The sequence below is a fragment of the Oryzias melastigma genome, linkage group LG5 (assembly GCF_002922805.2).
Source record: "Oryzias melastigma strain HK-1 linkage group LG5, ASM292280v2, whole genome shotgun sequence".
Taxonomy (NCBI): Eukaryota; Metazoa; Chordata; class Actinopteri; order Beloniformes; family Adrianichthyidae; genus Oryzias; species Oryzias melastigma.
Window position 1 is genome coordinate 14,926,089 of NC_050516.1, and position 16,334 is coordinate 14,942,422.

The 16,334-nt window shown below is 40.2% G+C and overlaps 1 protein-coding gene across 4 annotated transcripts in view; it reads right to left on the minus strand.

The window, feature by feature from the left end:
- Positions 1 to 16,334, minus strand: part of plxnb1b (plexin b1b) — a 63,484-nt gene that overhangs the window by 22,704 nt on the left and 24,446 nt on the right. For all 4 annotated transcript variants that reach the window (XM_024270169.2, XM_024270171.2, XM_024270168.2 and 1 more), the window contains 2 exons: positions 4,598 to 4,686; positions 2,772 to 3,921 (listed from right to left, as the gene is read on the minus strand). In XM_024270169.2, coding sequence (XP_024125937.1) covers positions 2,772 to 3,911 — 1,140 coding nt within the window. In that variant the 5' untranslated portion in view covers positions 3,912 to 3,921; positions 4,598 to 4,686. The remainder of the gene's footprint in view (positions 1 to 2,771; positions 3,922 to 4,597; positions 4,687 to 16,334) is intronic.

Genomic DNA, 16,334 nt, shown 5'->3' on the forward strand with positions numbered 1-16,334 from the left:
AAAAAAAAAAAAAAAAAAAAAAAAAACACGAGCAATATCAGAGGTTTCCAGTAGTACAGTTTTGAGCCAGATGGCAGATCAGACGGGGAAAACGAAGACATTAATGGATATATTCGTCTGCAAGTGGATGCAACTGAATTGGAGGAGAGGAAAGTAATTTTGGTCTGCCCAGTTGCTGCACCACAAACCTGAGCCATTACAAACCGCAGGTTTTCATCTGATCTTGATCCATCACAATTTGAATAAAGAATCACAGCTTTAATCCTAAATTATTTTATACATGTCCTCCATCATGGGAAAAATGCTGAAATAACATGTTAATAACACCAAAAGCACAATTTTCATTAGAGTAGGTCTTTAACTTTCCACCTCAATGTACAGCATTTAAGCGGGTTGTAATGACAAAATAATAAAAAATAAACATTGTCTTTGCTAATTGCTGCTGTTCTTTGCTCAAACTAGGAATGCAGCAGTGTTTCCCCACAACAATCCACTATGTCCTCTTCTCAGGATTTCTTTCTAGAACAATTTTATAAATTATGAAATCCCGGTGAATTCTATCTGTGATTAGTTCAGCTGATAGAAAAACGCGTGTCAGTCAAACACTTGCACTTTAGTTACTGTAGCACAGCTCTCACCTTCTGTAATTTAGTATCATGGGAAATCTACAGCTTTGAGCCGCTCACTTTAGAATGTAGCTTAACTTAAAAACAATTTGCATAGTTGGACCAATAAACAGTTGAACAAAGGATGACTGAATTTATGTGTAGCAAGTCACCTAGTGGTCAATTTGTGAATTGTCCTAGCTCCATGTGGTTTCTTATGCAAACGAGCCAAAAGTTAAAGTTCTGTCATTCACTCCACAGTTCTGCAGGAAAGATTCTTATTTGATGACCAAAGAATAAAAAAAAAAGGTTGATTTTTCTCCAATATTTTTTTTCCATTTTACCATATGTTTATGTTCAGATGCTGCTACAAAATATAAACACTGAGGATATCTTTTAAGTGATGGTTCAGTCCCATCTACCAGACTCAGTTAAGGTCAAATCTGAAGTCTGAGCAATTATTTTGAAACAGGAAAGATGACTTTATGTTAAAAATAGAACCAAACTACATGAAGGTCAAGGACATCCAGTCTGTCTCTACACTGTAATGACAGCAATGAGTGTCCAGCTTTATATACCAACATTAGGTAATCCATTTTGGCCATGAACTTGGAGGCATGGAGGACTTGGATGAGCTGTGGGATCTCTGGAACAGTTGCAGTCTGATTATAAATGTCAGGGAATCAAAAAGATTTAACAACAAAAAATCTCCATGTTTTTTATTCTCTGTTATCATCTCCATTCTCCACCTTCATTTTCATAAACAGTCACTGCGCATCAGTGAAGATCTCCAACCACTTTCTTGTCACCTTCTTTAATCTATAGTCTCCAACTTTCATTGAGGATTGTTCTTTTATTCAGAGAAGTTGCTATAAGAAAGTTCTTTTTATTCCTGTGTGTAGTCACTTCTTTCAGCTACAGCCACACAAACATGTAATTAGAAACACTGAGAGGAGCAGCTCCGAAGAATGCCACTGAGTGGTTTCACTCTCTGAAGTATATTTTAGGAGGAAGTCTCTTAAGAGTTTTGGTTAACTTGACTCATTTTACAGAACCCCAAAGAGACCGACAAGGTCCAGGTTTAAGTCCAGACAAGAAAAAATGTACTGAACGTTTAAAATGGGCACAATGCTGTTGAATTTAAACCAGAGTTTGGACATCCGAAGTAAAAAAGTTTGTTTGAATGGCAGAAACTTAACTATGTTAACTGACATGAATCTGCAATTGAAACTAAATCCGACGCCATCCATGTCATAGTTTCAGGTGGTTTCCATGGTGTAAAAAAAAAAAAAAAAAAAAAACTTTACACCTGGTTCTAATTCAAGCTTGATGGGTGTGATGTGTCTGAAAGGTTAGAACCGTCTGAGTTCCTCATAATGATTCACTGTTTGCTCTGTTACAATGGTGGCACAAAGGGATATTGTCAAGTGTTGTTCCAGGGAGTTCAATGTCTGTCAGTTTAGTCCTGCAGTGGGAGCTGTGGAGTATTAGAACATGTTTTCTGCCTGATGTTGATCCTAAAAAGAAATGTCGTTTTCATAAAGTTTGCTTACATCACATGTACAAAAAAAGGCAAAGACAATAGAGAGGACAACAGGAAGAGGAGAATCTATGAGAAAGTTAGCCAGAAGCTGATTATGTACTTCCAAACCTTTTAACCAATGTAATCTTGTTTTGCATCTGTGCTTCTCAACCAATACTGCCATTAGTGTCTGATCAATTTTTTGTACACATCTGTATCTCTTACATCTCAATTATAAAGTACGAAGACTTGTTTCTCCACCACCAGTGTATGAATGTGTGTGTGAATGGGTCTGTGACTGTGAAGCGCTTTGGGTATTTATACAAGTATTTACCATTTATGTTGAGAACATGTTCAACTATTCCATAGAGCTGTTATTTTTACTCTCAAAAAGCCGGGAATGTTGCAATACAACACGTCTTGAATCTAGATATTTGTTTAGTGATTATAGCAAATGGGGTTTTGAATGAAATTGACATAAAGAGGTTCAAAAACCAGAAAGAAGCTGCATCACCCCCTCTTGCAATCATCTGAGCAAGCTAGTCAAACATTTAGTTGAATAAACTGCCAGAATGTGGATTTGAAGATGGATGTTCATAACTCATGCTGTGTTTGCAGAAGTGCTAGGTCTTTGTGCGTCTCACCTCTGGAAGGTTGGCGCAGTTGGATTTGACTTCATACTCGATGTAGGCCGCCTCCTCTCCTGCATCCCTCCCCATCTTTGTATAGCACAGATCTCTGGTGAAGTTAATACGCTGGTCCACGTCATCGAGGTGAAACATACAGAGGGCTGAATCCTCACTGGGCGAGGCTGAAGAGGCCGGATGAGTGGAGAAGACCCCAAGAAGAATCTCTGAACCAGAACCTCCATCGCTGGAGAGACCGAGCTGCACAGCTTGCAAAAGGTTGTAAATTTTGCCCGCCCTTGAGCGACATGTCAGTGGTACTTCCACGTATGAGTAATAGGCCTGGTCATCAAGGCAAATGCGTGAGATGTAGGTGCGGTACTCCCGCGACTGAGACTTCAAGTCTCGCCTGTAGAAGAGGAAGTAGATATGTCGACGGTGGGCAAAAGACGCCACAAAATGATGGTCGTATTCCGAAAGTCGGCCTGCCACAGCTAGCTTGGCGGTCTCCTCGTAGGAGAATATGGGCTCCTGGGCCAGGTTTCGAGTGGAAATGGGTGGATGACTGCTGGTGTAACCCCGTCCAACAAAAAGCACCGCCTGCCTGTCGGGACGAGAGCGAACCACGAGCCCGACAGTACTGACGTTAGGATGGTTGGCCGCCACATACTGTGTATCCACTGGCCGCTCCGTAGAAAAAAGAACTGTGTTCACAGAATCCAGGTTACGTTTCTGGCAGATTCCCTGGTTGACGCTGCCACAGGTAATTAGCTCCATGGAGTAGGGATCTACAAGCAGGAGTTTGTTATGATTACTGGTTTCCTTTGCCTGGGGGCAGTTGGTTTCCGTCACAGGGGGCAAACACTCTCGGCTGTCTATGATAGGTCCAGTGTTGTCTTTGACATGCAGCTGGAGGTAATGGTCCAACTGAAACAGATGATCTCTGGCTCCAATGTAGATCCAACCCACAGTGGGATCAGGGTGCAGGGCCAGGTGCTCAAAAAGTGTGTTGTTCCACTTAAAAGTGGGATAGGGTTCAGGTAAGCCCGACCCATAGACAACGCCACCATTGCAGGGCCAGCCAATGGCGATGAACAGGAGACAAAGTTGTACTTGGACCATGAGAACAGAGAGATGATACTCCGGCCCTGGAGGCATGGCAGCAAAGCTGAGGAAGAGAAAACATTCATAAGCAGAGGTGTCACAGGTTTACCTTTCATTTCCTGTAGTGAAAGCTTCTGGCTCAGGCTTCAGTTGAGTTTGAGGAAAGGAAACCAAGTCTTTAACTCCTACGGCTATAATTTCTCTAAGTTCTAAGAACTATCAGGGACAAAAGTGAAAAGTTTTTTCTATGACACATGCAAGAAGTGGGACAGGATTCAAACTTTTTTTTTTTCAATCCATAGAGCTCCTACCACTGAAAGCCATTTTTGTATTTCTATAATGAGAAAACTGCCTTTTTGCTCCTTTTTAATATGAGAATGGTAACATTATTTCACTAAAGTGCCAATTTGTGCAATTAAAATAAATGGCAGTGACATAAACTCTTTCATAATCAATCAACACTTTATTTTTTAAATAATAAAAATTAAATAGAATTTTCATTGAATATTAAAAAAGTGATTGATAATAAGAAATATTTGGATTTAATTTAAATTAATAACGAAAATGAAACCAAGCCCTAATAAAAGGCAAAACAAACATAAATAGAACCTTTTTAAAACCTGGAAGCATCAACAGAACTATTTCTATCCTGCTGACAACTTTAATATGAGAAGGTATGTAGGTACCTAACAAAGTGACAGCTGAACATTTAATAAGCCTCATTGAGAATGTATCCTCACCATTTGTTTCCAGTGGAGCTTCACAGAGGTATGTCACCTCTTGACCCCCTGGCAGCTCAGGTTTAAAAGCACATCCTTTGAGACACGACCTGCAGAAATAAAAAATATATATTATATATATTAATAATAATCATTAGTTTTTGCTCTTGGAAAATGTAGAATTTAAAGCATAAAATGCAGTAACAAGGCAAATTATCAACAATCTAAACATGCTTACACGTTTGATTTCAAAACATCCGGTTCAAAACTGATGGTAATGACACCAAAGGACACCCCCTAACATGAACAATACTGAAGACCAACACCAGAAAGACTCCAACAAGCCCCTGAACTTGAACTGCACGTCAAGTTTAAATCCTCTCAGAAAGGAAATGACAAATGACACATTTACATCACGGTTTCATAAAAACAAGATGTTCTGAAAAAAATAACCACATGATCTTTTACTGCAAACTGACTTTTTTTTTTAAAGTAAACTAAATGACTAACCTTGAGTCTCTGTCAGAATCTATGATCGATTGCCATATAAAAGTAGAGGAAGCAAAAGCTCAGACACTGGTGGATCAGTGGGTTGAGTCATTGGTCAGTCCGGTTCAAATTCTATAATCAACATCTCCAATTTCTCTCAAATCTCAGTTGGTGTGTCTGGGGGGAAAAAAAGCTTCAACCAGCAGTTCCCATTTGTGTTTAAACCTGTTTTAGAGGCTTTACATTGTTTTTATTTTTCAACACTGCCAAACTTGAATTCCTTCAATATATTCAGTAAATCCTGCACTTAATCTCCCGGAATCGTCTTCAAACATCTCTTCATCCTCTGCGTTTAAGCATTCCAACACTGGAGCAGATTAACCATTGCATCTACTATGAGAGCAGAAAAGCACATTTAAAAAGGAAATTCACTCTTTGATGAGTGGTAGCTTCAAACTTTAAAAATACAATTTTTTTTCCAGTTTTAATATTAAAGAGCCACACTCTCACAATAAAAATATAAGCCTGCAGGTTATTGCGAGTTTATTACCTGTTGAACAGAAACCTAAATAAAAACAAAAGATTGTCCCGATCCAACAACGTGGTAAGAAATCGGGCCCGATCGCATAGTTTCAGACTCGATCGGTATCAGATGTTGTACCCTGATCAGTGATTGGACATTCATTTTATTTTTTTAATCAGAGCTTTTTATTTCAAGCTTATTATTTCAAATAAATGCCCTAGTAGAAGACTGCATATCATGAACGGATCACGACAATTTATTGTTGTAAAGTGCATCAGAATATGGCAGCTGTTTGAGCGGGAGGCACACAAACAGTTCTGTAAAGGTAGCAAGATATTCACAGATGCGGACGTCTGGGCTCAAAAACTGTTGTGATAGATGTTTAAGACTGATAAGAGTTTTTACTGATTTGTCTTAACACAAACATTGACCCACATAGGCATTTCAACAGAAAAAAGATTAGATTGTCGTTTTCCCTTTCAAAGACAACAACTTTTTTCTGCAGATAAGAGAGATGGCAGTAAGACTAAACTCTTTTCTCATTGATAGTTGCATTACTTTTACTTGATTGTTAAAGCTACTTCACAGAAGCACTCCGTGTGTTATTTTGTAAAACAATGTTAATGAAATAAAAAATAGGGACCAATCTGGATCTTTTAACTACGTTTTTTGCATTTTTTTTTTTTAATGCACAACAAAAGTATCAGATCGGGACTCAGTATCGGCAGATACTCTTATTGACTTGCAATCGCAGTGATTCCAAAAAATTCTGATCGTGTCATCCCTGATAAAAATGCTGCCAACACTTTCAGAGGAAAGCAGCAACAGGATGCTCACACAAATAAAACTGGAAATATAACTACTTTTCATACCTGGACAAATGTCTGGAGCATGTTGATGCAAAAATTAAGGGAATTAGGCTAATTAAATGGTCCTTTTCAAACAACATTTCAGGGTCAATAAAGTACCTCTGGTCCAAGGGCCAACTGGAATAACTCCCACTTCTCTGTACTTTTCAAATCAAGCTGACGGTATTTTAACAAAGCATTCTCTAATTCAAGAGCCACAAGAGCAGCGAACTAGACTTCTTAAAAAGAGATTCTCAATTCCTGCAGTAAATAATGCAATCAGGCTCCAATTCATTCAGACAGATAAGCAAGAAAAGAAGGCCCTCATTCAGTACTCTCACATTAGGCTGAGAGGACATCCTCAAAAGCAGATGGGGTTCAGGGGCAAAAAAAAAGCTCTGTGAGGATATGTTACGCTGCAATTGCTTTTTCTTTTTTATGTTTGGTCCTGTTTAGGAATTTTTTTGAGATTACACATTACAATGTAAAACATTATAGGGGCTCTGTGATGATCCAAAACACTACAACATCAAAAGGATAAAAGAGCACCACCATTGGGAAAGGTCACCAGCTAAATCCAAATAGGAATGGTTAATTTTTGTTAGAAAAATACACTTGTTGACACCATGGAATAAGACTGAGGTCCTGAAGTAAGAGGTGACTCTACATGAAGAGGGAGGGTGAGATATCAACAGCTTCACACTGGAAGTAGAGAGTGTCAGCTTCACTGACATTTTATATAATCTAAGGGAAATTAAGTAAGCCAATACAAGGCCTTTTATTTAACCTTTCAGTAACCAGGTTTAACAAAATTCAGACAATTTATTAATACCAGGGGACTCAAATAAGAAACTGCATAGATTTAAAGTAAAACATAGCGTACAACCAAATTAAATCTGGGTGGCACGTGGTTTCATACAGGTATCTCTATTTAAATACAAATTCATGTCAAAACCACATTTGGCCAAGGCCTTTCAACAGTTGGCAACATGAAGAAGTCTCTGTAACTAACCTTTTATCTGGAGCAGTTCTAGGAATAATAAGGTCAGAAATTCGGGACAATGAATCCTGACACCTGAACATAAGGAATGGATCAGGGCTGCCCAACATTGGACCCCGAGATCTACCAACCCGCTCTTTTTCTTTCCAACTCTGGTGTTTACAGACCCACTCAGGTGAAAATCGTATTTTGTATTTGTATTTGAAAATTGTATGCTTTGTTCTTTTTCTAATGATAGAAGTGTATTCAGACTGGGAAAATGTTTTGTTTCGGAGTGCAAATACCTAATTTGTTCCGGATCGAGTCCCAAACCTTGCATAGTGTCGAGTCAAGTAGACTATTGTTTTCAGGACCAAACATTGTGAACAAAACCATGTGACTAAAGATCTTCATTCATTGGCCAGCAGTTACTGGGGTGGGTCAAAACAAAAAGAGAAAGATGGAAATGCTGTATCTTGCCAGAATTTATGGCTACTAGAATTGGTGATAAGCGTTTATATAAAATATTGGGAAAACAATGTGAGAAGCTATGTTTATTACGTTAAAAGTTGTTTTAATGAGCCTGCATTCATCCAACCACATTTTAATGAGTTGCTGTTGCATCGCTGCTCCATGTTTGTCTGCAAATGATGGTGGCTGTTTTAGTTCACTTGTTTCGGTCCCTCATGGACTGTCTTCAGACTGAGGAATATCAGAAGGAACCAAGTTTACTCCGATTGGAAACGAACCGAGCCTACCTCAAAAGATGGGTCTGACAGCAGTTGACTAAGCACACCTGAGCGAAGTAATCAGTGAGCCAGACAGGGACTGCTGAAAACTGGCAAGAGTTTTCGCTCTTGAGGAGCATCACTGACCAGCTGCTGGCTTGCTCAGCCCAACCCAACAATGTTCTAGAAATGGGTAATTGGCGAAGAATTTTGTTGAGTCTAAACACAGGTCTTCTCACCTGCCAATCAAGAAAAAACATGTAGTCTAAATTTAAGCTTTAATCAAATTAAATGAAGAATAAATAAAAGAATACATGATTCTTTTTTTAATTCCTGTGCCGGTCAAATCAGATATTTTAAGAGCGTTATCCTTCAGCGCCAATCCAAACAATACAACAGCATTCCAACGAGCATTTATCCACTTCACTGACTCCACTCTTTCTTTTTAATTCAGTTAATCTTCAATTCAGTAGCTCCACATTCCAGAGAGGAAAACATATCTATGTGGAAGAGCAGACAGAACACGGGGGGGAGGGAGTTGGAAAAGGAGGGAAGCGACAGCAACAAGTGCTGGCAGGTCTCATCTGTGCTCTGATGGAATGTGACCAATGAAAATAAACCGGAAAGAAAGAGGGAGTGAGTAGAGGAGGATGAAGCAGGCCTTAATTACAGTGCCTACACATAATAGCTCATTCAGCAGGCACTCATTTGCCAGAACAAGGGGGAGGAGAAATGAAACGGGTTTCTAATTAGTCACACAAATGAAAGAAAACACACAACTATGATGAGAAGTAGTCATGTTTACACTAAAATAAAAAGAATCTCTAAATTGGCTGCAGACACACACACACAGCAGGATAGGGGGCAGGCTTGAACAAACACAGACATCTGCAATCATTCATCAGCTTCACATCAACAAACAGTGTTCATGTAGTGCTCTGGAAACTGAAGCGCTCCCTTCATTTACACAAACATCAGCATCCTGCTGTAGCTTCTGCCATCCTCGCTGTCCGACAGGACCGGTGGAAACCATCAGCACCACCTCATAACAGAGGGCGGCTCTGAGAACATTCACCACAGACTCTCAGGGTCACTCTAAATCCAGCAACACACGAAAGAAGACTGACTGTTCCGTTTGTGGTGCACATCAAAAGATCTCGTGGCTGATGAAAGACAAGAGGAAGCTCTGTGTAACGAAAGGTGATTAACAATGGCAGTAAGACCACGCCTTCGAGGTGTTTGGACCTTCAATGGATACTGATCCCATTCAAGCACAAAATGAACATTTTCGCAAATCCTTCCTGCCAGCTGTTGCGGGATCTTCAATCAAACCACTGGGTTTGTTTTTGTTGGCAGATTTAGCAGACTGATTAAGTCTTTACGTGGATATCTGGCGCCTCCTTTTACAGAAACTCATGATCTCATGAGGGTCCACCAGGTTTCCAGTGAACTAAACCCATTCAGGCATACAGACAAGTAAAAATACATCTTGGGCACCTGGATTAACATCCATTCAACCAATTTCCCAACAGAGGAGGCTGTAAGCAGAGACTTAAACCCATCCAGAGCTGTCCTCTCATATTCCTTTTGGTTTGGCAAGATAAGAAAGCGCACCTGAACTAGGGTTTGGAGCTCTGGTCCTCTGGAGATCAGGGATCCCTTTAACTTGAACTCTGATGTGGTTTACAAACAGACTTTCCACAAATCAAAGAGAAGAATAAAACCAAGGGCAGGAAATGAGACAAGTTCCATGTATTACAAAAAATAAAACAGCACCCCATACTGTGACTCTAAAGAAGCTGGAATCATCCATCCATCTCCTATTTCCTCTTATGCTGCATTCACACAGAACACAATTCACTAGTCAATGGCACAGACACTATCTGAGGTCCTGCAACACGATTTGAACGATGGGGGCAGCAGGGCCAGAGGTCAAATATCTGCGTTTTGGCACGTACTCGTGTCGCATCTACTAATCAGGGACTCAGGCTTGGGCATTTGTCGTTTTCAGTTACTAGATCAGCTGGTAGAATACTAATCCAATGCAACCGTTTTCATCCTTAACTTTGTTCTAATTTCTCAACCCGCTGGGGCTACTGATGGGCAAAGGGGGGATGGACAGATCTGGACAGATCATCAGCCTTTAGCCACTGCAGCGCTTCTCTGACTGCAGCCAGTCAGCCTCCTAGGAGTCAGTGGAGCTCGCTCGCTCAATACGCCGGCAGACAGAGAGCAGCTGCAGGGGGCAGAGGTTGCTGGCTCAGGCCCTCTGAACTTTGTGATATTTTTCTCATTTTTACTGACACAACAATAACAATAAAAAAAGGTTTCCTAATTCATTTTTGCTTTTATTTTTTTCCCCACTCTGGTGCGTTTTGTCTAAGTCTTTCCCTGGAAGTGAGATAAACACAGACACCACTCCATGTAGCGATCAGACTAAGAACATTATCCGATAGCTCTTCCCACACACAACGGCAGCATCACGCTTGAAGGTCCTTACACAATGGCTGTGTCGACTTGCGATTAAGCGACCACTTTCAATGAACAGTCTATGCAGAATTTCTGACTTCTACAAGTATTTGCATAGGCTTTTTTGGCACGAACCACGTTTGGTGTGAATGCAGCATTAGGCCTGTGTAAGGTCAGTAAGGATGAATGCAGGGTACACCGTGAGCAGGTTTCCAATAGAAGGAATCATGAAAGTATAAAACATGTTTGAGGGTAAATGGGGTGTAGTTATGAGTTGCAGCTATTTTTAATCTAGAACAGTCAAAGGGATAATGGCACTAGCCTGTTCTTTTCTTTGTTCTTTTCTCCCTGCCATAGTCTGAGTTCTATTGGACAATGGCATCCCAAATGAGCAGCTGTTGGAACTGGGTGATTTCCAAGCACTTAAGTCTGCTTCAGTCTTTGTGTGAGAGCGCCGTGAATGAAAGCAAACCGAACCAGATTAATAGGGGGACATTAATCACCATTCCAACCCATTCCACACGAGTCCACTGGACTGTCCTGAAGAGAAAGTACATGTAGCCTGAGTAGACATTTAAGAGCCAGCTGACTTACATTGTGGTTCGAACTGAACCATGTCCAGAACACGATGGTGGTAGGAGTCTCACAATTATCACATAACCCGACTCACCTGAAGCTCACTCCCACACCTCAGGTTATGCTCTTATTCCTTTCTGCACATGTCTGGACTTCACTCTCAAAGTTTTTCTTCTTTTTTCACAGCAGAACAACTGACTGTGCAACTGTGCAACCCCTTAGTCATTTCATTAGTTTGCCCAATGGAGCTGGATAAGCCCAGTTGGCTGCCTGACAAGAAGTTATTTATAGAGAAACTTTCAACCACTGCCGGCCTTCTGTGAGCACGGATTCCTGACCGGCTGATGAAGCCGGGTAAAGACAAGGAAAAGAAAGACAAAAATGAAGATTCATCATGCGTTCCTTCTCAGACAACATTGTTCCAGAAAATTAGGACAGTAAATTCCCAATGAGTCCCTGTCCTGATCCTGTTCACAGTGGATCAGTGTTCTGGAAATATTTCAGAGGTCAGAAGATCCAAAGGAAGTATGGTAACTTTATGAGCCTAGCTTGGATCTGCTGGTTCACTTCTGAGAAGTCTGTGGCTTTGGTCAAGCGAGGGCGTTTCCTGCTGCCATAGTGTTGCTCCGAAAAGACTACAGCCGTCTTAAAATCACAATGAAAAAAATACTGAACCCGAGTTTGATGTTAAAAACAAAATGTTTCAGTAAGTCTTTGACAAACAGCAGCAAACAGAAAACAAGTCATAAGAGAGCTATGCATCAATGAAGCCAACACTGGTTTGAGTTCACCTCTTTTGACAAGACAAACTTTGATTCACTTGAAACAAAATGTGGATGTTGCAGATTAAAGAACAGAAACCTCAGCAAAGAGGTATTTTCCAACAACTCAGCTTCTGGAGCTTAAAATTGTTTAAAGTTGCTGTAAAAGGACAGAATTAAAGTTTTCAGCTAAATCTCCAAGAACTGCTGGGGAGCTAGAACAACAACCTTGTTCAATCCTGAAAGCTTTTCTTGCAGACAGCAGCTTCTATCTAAAAAGACAAAACAAAAGCATCTGACGATACAGAAAATTTGACTTGGATAAAAAAAGTTTAGTTTACAATTGATTTTGATGGTTTTCAGTGCAAGGAAAAAAATAAAAGAGAAAATAAAGTAAAAAAATATGGTAAGCTTCAGATCTGCAGAGCAATGTTTTTGTGATCATTTACTCTTTACCTAATTTGACAATTTGGTATTAAGCAAGACTTTAAAAATACACCAGAATTCCTGGAGCCCTCATCTTTGGTCAAAGTTTAACTCTGCAGTAAAGAATTAACAGGTTTCCAGACCGTTTAACTCCCAGCAGGAGAAGAACTGAAAGCAGACGGGGCAGACACCAAGAGGCCTCAAGAAAAACAAGCACATACAGGAGGACAAACTGTGAGAGGAAGATGCTCCTGTAGGGGATAAACCATAAAACACAAGTTAAAATGAGCTTCAGTCATCTGAATGACAGAACTTTCTCTGATCCTCTGGGAACTCCTGAAAAGTTATTTCTAAACCTCATCCATTGTGAGAGTCTAGGTGTTTTTTGGAACAAAGATGTTCTTTACAGGAATCAGAGAAGGGTTCAATTATATTTTATTTAAAATGGAAAAAAAAACTTATACAAGGCAGAAATCAAATCTGGGTTTTAGCAACAAAAGTACATTTTGGCTCTTTTTCTTAGCACAGTATGTGGTTTTCTAGTGAGACATGTTCTTTGTGAGTTTAAAGCTAACATTCTTCTACCTGCATGTTCATTGTTCTTTGTGTGTGTAAAGCTGGCTTAGATCATGTGTGCTTGATCTGGACTCATTAAGGGTGCTCGTTAAAAAGTGGTTAAAATGGGCTCACTGTTTTTGGTGATGGGGGAGGTTTGGGTCCCCTTCATGACCCACAACATCTTAACAGCCCTTTAAAAAAAAAACATTTGCTGGACCGACTACGTGTGACGTCATCAATAGAAAACGACTTGTTTCCAGTTCCAACAAAATAAAGACAATTTGGTCACTCATTTTTGAAGATTCAGACATCGCCATGTTGGAGCTAAAGTACATCAATAAGCGTTTTTTGGTCCGAATTAGTCCGAGTCTATGGCAACCACTTCCGCCACTCAGGAGTGACCCAAGTTTGAAGTCCACACCCATACTGCTTGAAAGAAGGCTTGGGACAATCAGTCAATAAATCTGAATGTTTGACGTGAGACCACATGCTGTTATTTAGGTATCTGATTGGCCAGTTTATTACTTGAATATATTAAACTACAGATTTTTTTTAAAAATCATGCTTAGCCAGAACATGTTAAAAAAGGAAGCAGGGCAAGAGGGGTTATTCCAAAAATATGATCACAGAGTAATGGTTGTTTATTTCTCTAAAGACGTCTATGGGATTTTAGCTTTGTGGACATTTCATATACAGTCAATGACAACTTCAAGCCAGGCAAGCAACTGCAAAATAAAATGCTTGAATGATAAATGCTTTATCATCAGCAATGGTGAGTCTTTAAAGATAAAAGTGAGGATTTGCCATAATAATCGCACAAAATTTGTGTCTGCAGATAAAGTTTTGGTTAGATTTTATATCCACAATGACCATAAATGCATCAGCCCATCTGCCGTGCAGAGGACTTTGAAATCTCAAAGACAGTAAACTAACTGATTACTGATTGTTTGTAAACAGCAACAATAATGTAAACAGCACACATCAGGATTATCTTGCTCTCGAGGGTTATAGCAGCACAGTCGGTCTCCCTGCAGACCTTTGTCATCCTCTTTCCTTCATAACTTATAATGATTTCTGAGAAACCGTCAGCTGTTCCAACCTAAGCATAAACCAACGCGCCGCTCTGCTGCTGCTTGTAGAAGAGGTGATTTTGTGGAACAGGGAAAGCATATTCTTGTGGAGGGCTGGGTCACGCCTGCACACACACATAAATAAAGGCTCCTTTCTGTGGCTGCCCCGCCAATAACAGGAGGCGCGCAGAGCCAGCGCAGGGTAAATGTTAGTGCTGCTCATCTCTGAGCTGCGTGTGGAAAACAGCACTGAATAAAGAGCCGCTTTGTGCTCTGTGTGGAGAAAGCTGCTTTTCCGTCGCGTTTCTTCATGAAACATCAGGGTGTGAAGGGCTGGACTATGTGCTTAGAGGTGAAAATCTGAAGCACTAGAGCTGCAGTGCTGAGGCTCCAGGACTTCAACCAACATTTATAGAAGAATGTAGTCATTATGAGATAAGAGATGGACAGTTCAGGTAAAAACAACTAAGAGTATGGACACCTGACATTATCACAGAATCATAATAACAGGGATTCATGCACACCTTAATTATAGGGTGTGCTTACATGTGCTCAAATAACCAGGTTACACTGATTTTCTCAGGTAACTGTTTTCTTAAAGTTCCTTCTAAACCGGAAACCAGGTTTCTGTTAGGGTCCTTGCTCCTAATTCCTATGTAGCTTTCCACAGGGAAATCAGCTTTCTTCAAGATTACAGTAGCACAACAAAGGAAACACGATACACACGTGAGAACGTGGAGGTGGTTTCTCCTGTGCATGTAAGCTGATTTCTCATGTTACTTAAGTGCACGTAAACACACCTAAGAGGATAAATGTTTGTTGTTTAGCAGAGATTAGAAAAGGAAACAAACAACTACAGACATTTCTAAGGCACCAAATTACGGACTATGAAGGTCTTATGTTATTAATGTCAGAGTAAGCCATTTAATCTCAGAAACCAAATATGTAAGGTAGAATGATACCCCATATTAAGATAGTTAATTACATGGGGGGTTTCAATAGGGTTCAGGCAGGAAATAACATTGACAACTTGTTGATGTTGGCCAATGCGGATGCTGGGCACCTTCCCTCTGGAATAAAGCGGGACAAATAAAGCTTCCACATTTCGCTCCCGATATTCAAAACAACCCAGAAGCATTAGTATATGTGTTGCAGTTCTTCAAATTACCACTGGAGGCCGGTTTCAGAAGGGACCGATTCCTTTTTTGCTGCCATGTGAAAAAGTCCAAGTTTATATCCAAATCAATTTTTGCACTATTTTTTTCTGGGTATTACTTTATTTTCCATTTCATTCTGTAATTGTGTGAATGAGAGACAAATAAAAAAATACTGTTTTGTTTTCATTAGAACTAAAATTTGAGAATTATCAGGAGCTTGTTAATTTATTAGGTGGATGGACTCATGGGTAGATTAAAAAAAAATGTCCTTACTTTGTTCTCTAGTCATCTATGTTCAGAATAATGCTGAGTCAGAGATTTTTTACCCAGTTAGTAATCTCCTGCACAAACATGCTGTTCTAGAGCTGACCAACTCCCTTAGCAATCAGTCATTTTGAAGTGAACGGGAAACCGACTTGATTGCAAAACAAGCCTCGAGTGGTTATCAACTAACACGAGTTAGTTTAGTTTTCAAGTCAGCCTGAAGGAGCATGAGAAAATGTTGCTCCTATTCCCTCCAATCTAAAATTGTTTAACTTTACCACCAACACAAATGCATTGGTATTTAAATTTAATCCAAACTTCTCTGTTGACTTCATTTGGTTATTAAAATTATACCCTCAGATAGCTGCAGATCCATCTGCAAAGGAAAGCCCAGACTGAGTCTCTGATGGAACTCGATGAGAGTTCATGACTTCAGGAAAAACACGAGAGAGAACGGACACAGGCGCTGCCCGAAGCTCAAAAATCATCTCCAACAGAAAGGCGTGCAACAGTGGACCACCCGGAGGACCAAGTTTCCATTGTGGTTTGGGCCACCCTCACAGATTTGAAATCTCAGTTTGTGGATTGGGCTGCACAGTGGTGTAGCGGTTAGCAAGAAGGCTGTTCAAATCCCATCTGGGTCCTGTCTGTGTGGAGTTTGCATGTTCTCCTTGTACATTAATGGGTTTGCTCCAGGCACTAAAGCTTCCTCACACTGTCCGAAACATGGTTTATAGATTAATAGGTGACTCTACGTTGTCCTTGGGTGTGAATGTAAGTATGTCTCAGTCGGAGTATGCTCCGACATCCCCTTGACCCCGAATGTAAAAAGGCAAGTTTAGAAGATGGATGCAGTAGTTTGAACAAATAAAGCTAACAGCTGCCAATAAAGCCCTGGATTAAAAGCCTA